The 2,724-nt window shown below is 60.8% G+C and overlaps 1 protein-coding gene across 1 annotated transcript in view; it reads left to right on the top strand.

The window, feature by feature from the left end:
• Positions 1 to 2,702, top strand: part of LOC103594840 (adenylate cyclase type 7-like) — a gene marked incomplete at its 3' end in the record, with an annotated part of 11,030 nt that extends 8,328 nt beyond the window's left edge. The window contains exons 7-9 of the mRNA XM_008578118.1: positions 888 to 1,015; positions 2,191 to 2,349; positions 2,570 to 2,702. Coding sequence (XP_008576340.1) covers positions 888 to 1,015; positions 2,191 to 2,349; positions 2,570 to 2,702 — 420 coding nt within the window. The remainder of the gene's footprint in view (positions 1 to 887; positions 1,016 to 2,190; positions 2,350 to 2,569) is intronic.
• Between the last annotated feature and the right edge of the window lie 22 nt (positions 2,703 to 2,724).

Genomic DNA, 2,724 nt, shown 5'->3' with positions numbered 1-2,724 from the left:
CCCTTGCTGTGGGCTTATGGAAGGCCTGCGGCTGCAGCGCCGCCCCAGGTGGAACCTCAGACAGCCCTCCTGGGCCCCTCTTCCCCCTGCAGGCAGTTTCCTCTCAGACCCCATCCTGGTCCTTCTTGGATCCTCCCTCTCCACCCCCATCTTTCCTCTCTGCCCTTGCCCCACTCCCCAAACCCTGGCAGCCCAGCCATCTCTTGGGTGACCTTGACCCCTCGGCTTATGGAACCTGCTGCCTTTGTCCTTGTGCCTTCCACTCACTCCACTTCAGTCACGCTGGCTGCCTTGCTAGGTCTGGAACAGCTTTCTGGTCTCAGGGTCTTTGCACGTGCCTGGAATGCTCTTATCTTCTTCCAGACACTGCGTGACTTGTCTCCCAGTTCCTTGAGGTCTTTGCTCTAATGTGACCTCTCTGGCCTCCTGGGAGCTTCCTCTCCCCTCCCGGATCTCATCTTCCTTCTGGGCACTTCTCACCACTGGGCATGCTGTGGGTTTTTTCTATCTAGGGTAGCGTGCAGCCCTCCCACCAGCATGGAGGCTCCACAGCTGCAGGGGCTTTTGTGTTTGGTTCACTGCCGTGTTCCAATGCCTCGGTAGGTGCACAAACCCTGCATGGACAAATGAAAAGGCAGCCCCACCCCAGAGGCCCTTACTAACACTTGTTTTCAGCCCTGATGCTTGGATGGAGGTTCCTTTTGGAGAGCCCCGTGTCCCTAGTTCTTTCACCAGGCCCAGAAGCAGCTCCTGGTGGCTGGTAGCCAGCAGGAAGCGCCTGGCCAGGAAAGAGCACAGCTCGCCCTGGAGGGCGGAAAAGGCGGCTGGTGGGTGTGACCCCAGACCCCCAAGCCTTCCACTGACCAGGCCTCTCCCTGGCCCTGCAGGCTAACGAGTGCATGCGGATCAAGATCCTGGGCGACTGCTACTACTGTGTGTCAGGCTTGCCTGTGTCCCTGCCCACGCACGCCCGGAACTGTGTGAAGATGGGGCTGGACATGTGCGAAGCCATTAAGTAGGTCCAGGGCAGGCGCGGGTGCTGGCTCCTGGCCCCACGACAGACCCTTCCTGCTTCCCAGGGAGGGATTGGGGAATGCCTCATGCCCATTTTACCAATGAGGAAACTGAGGCTCGGGGGGCATGTGGCTTGCCTGGGTCACTCATCATGCCAGAGGATTCCAATCCAGTCTGTTTACATCCCTCCCTCTGGGTCCACCTGTGACTCCAAGTCTCAGAGAGTGTCTCTGAGTCCAGAGCTGGGTGATATGAGGACAGGGCAGCTGGGCGCCATCCTCTCCAAGGACTCAGGAGGTTTCAGAGAAGGCAGCAGGAGGGCCTTTGAGATCAGGGTCCAGCTGCAAGGCTCCATCTGCTTTCTGCTCCCCTATGAAGACTGGAGTCAGGGACTGACCCTTGGGCTTCAGGGTGACCCCCGGCTTCCCGAGCTCTTTCCTGCCAGTATCCAGCTCCCCACGAGGTTCTCCGTGGTCTGTGGGAAGAACACACCATGGGGATCAGATGGGTGGTGGAGGGCCGGGTGGGCTCGCCCAAACTGACCGGTGTTTGGGGCAGAGCAGGGCATGACTGGGGAGCCTGACGGTGCGGCTCCTGGGTGTAAACGCCACTCCAGCTCAGTCTTCCTCCTGAAATCGCACCAGGAGTGGCTGGTGCTGCTGGAAAACACACTGGAAAGAGAGTCGGGTCTCGGTGCTAGCCTGGCTCCCCACCACTGCCTTTGTGACCTCAGACCCCAGGTCCCTTTGCTCCCTCTGGTTTTGGCTATGGCAGGCTTGGTCCGTCCCACCTCTGCTGGTGGACACACAGTGCTGGCTGCTCCCGAGTCCCTCAGCCACTTACCAGAGGGACCTAGAGGCCTTGCTCATGTTTCTGGGGTGCCCTGTGCCCTGGTGAAGCTCTAACTTGGGGCTCCTTGTGCTGAGTGGTACCAGTGACAGCGACTCCAGGGCTCCTGTTTCTCAGAGACTGGGGAGCACAGAAGGCCCCCGAGGGCTGGTCCCCATGTTCCTTGTCTGTGCTGGGCTTTGGTGGTACCTGGGCCCCCTCTGTAGACCTCAGCAGCCTTCAAAGCCCAGCCAGGGCTGCTGGGCAGGGGAGATGCTCCTGATGGTATTTTAGGGCGCTGTGCTGCCAGCAGCCCCAGCAGTGGGTGACTGGGCTGTTCTGCTCCAGGCAGGTGCGGGAGGCCACGGGTGTGGACATAAGCATGCGTGTGGGCATACACTCGGGGAATGTGCTCTGCGGGGTCATTGGGCTGCGCAAGTGGCAGTACGACGTCTGGTCCCACGACGTGTCCCTGGCCAACAGGATGGAGGCAGCTGGGGTTCCTGGGTGAGGCTCGGCTGGGCGGTGGCAGGGTCAGAGGCTGACTCTGGGCCAAGGGGGGTTAAGTTGGGGTCCGGTGTGGAGGCAAGGGACAGAATCAATGACCTTACAGTGGGTGGAGCTGGCCTGGGGTCAGGGTCCACTTGGTCCTGCCTGCTGTGCATCCCTGGGTGGGTGCCAGCCCTCTCTGGGCCCTGCTGCTCTGTCTGACTTGGGTCTCCCCCAGCCGGGTGCACATCACGGAGGCGACGCTGAACCACCTGGACAAGGCGTACGAAGTGGAGGACGGGCACGGGCAGCAGCGGGACCCTTACCTGAAGGAGATGAACATCCGCACCTACCTGGTCATTGACCCCAGGGTACGAGGACTCAGATGCAGCG

Source organism: Galeopterus variegatus, unplaced genomic scaffold (genome assembly GCF_000696425.1).
Source record: "Galeopterus variegatus unplaced genomic scaffold, G_variegatus-3.0.2 Scaffold1633, whole genome shotgun sequence".
NCBI lineage: Eukaryota > Metazoa > Chordata > Mammalia > Dermoptera > Cynocephalidae > Galeopterus > Galeopterus variegatus.
The sequence above is the reverse complement of the archived record's forward strand: the minus strand, read 5'-3'. Positions and strand labels throughout refer to the sequence as shown.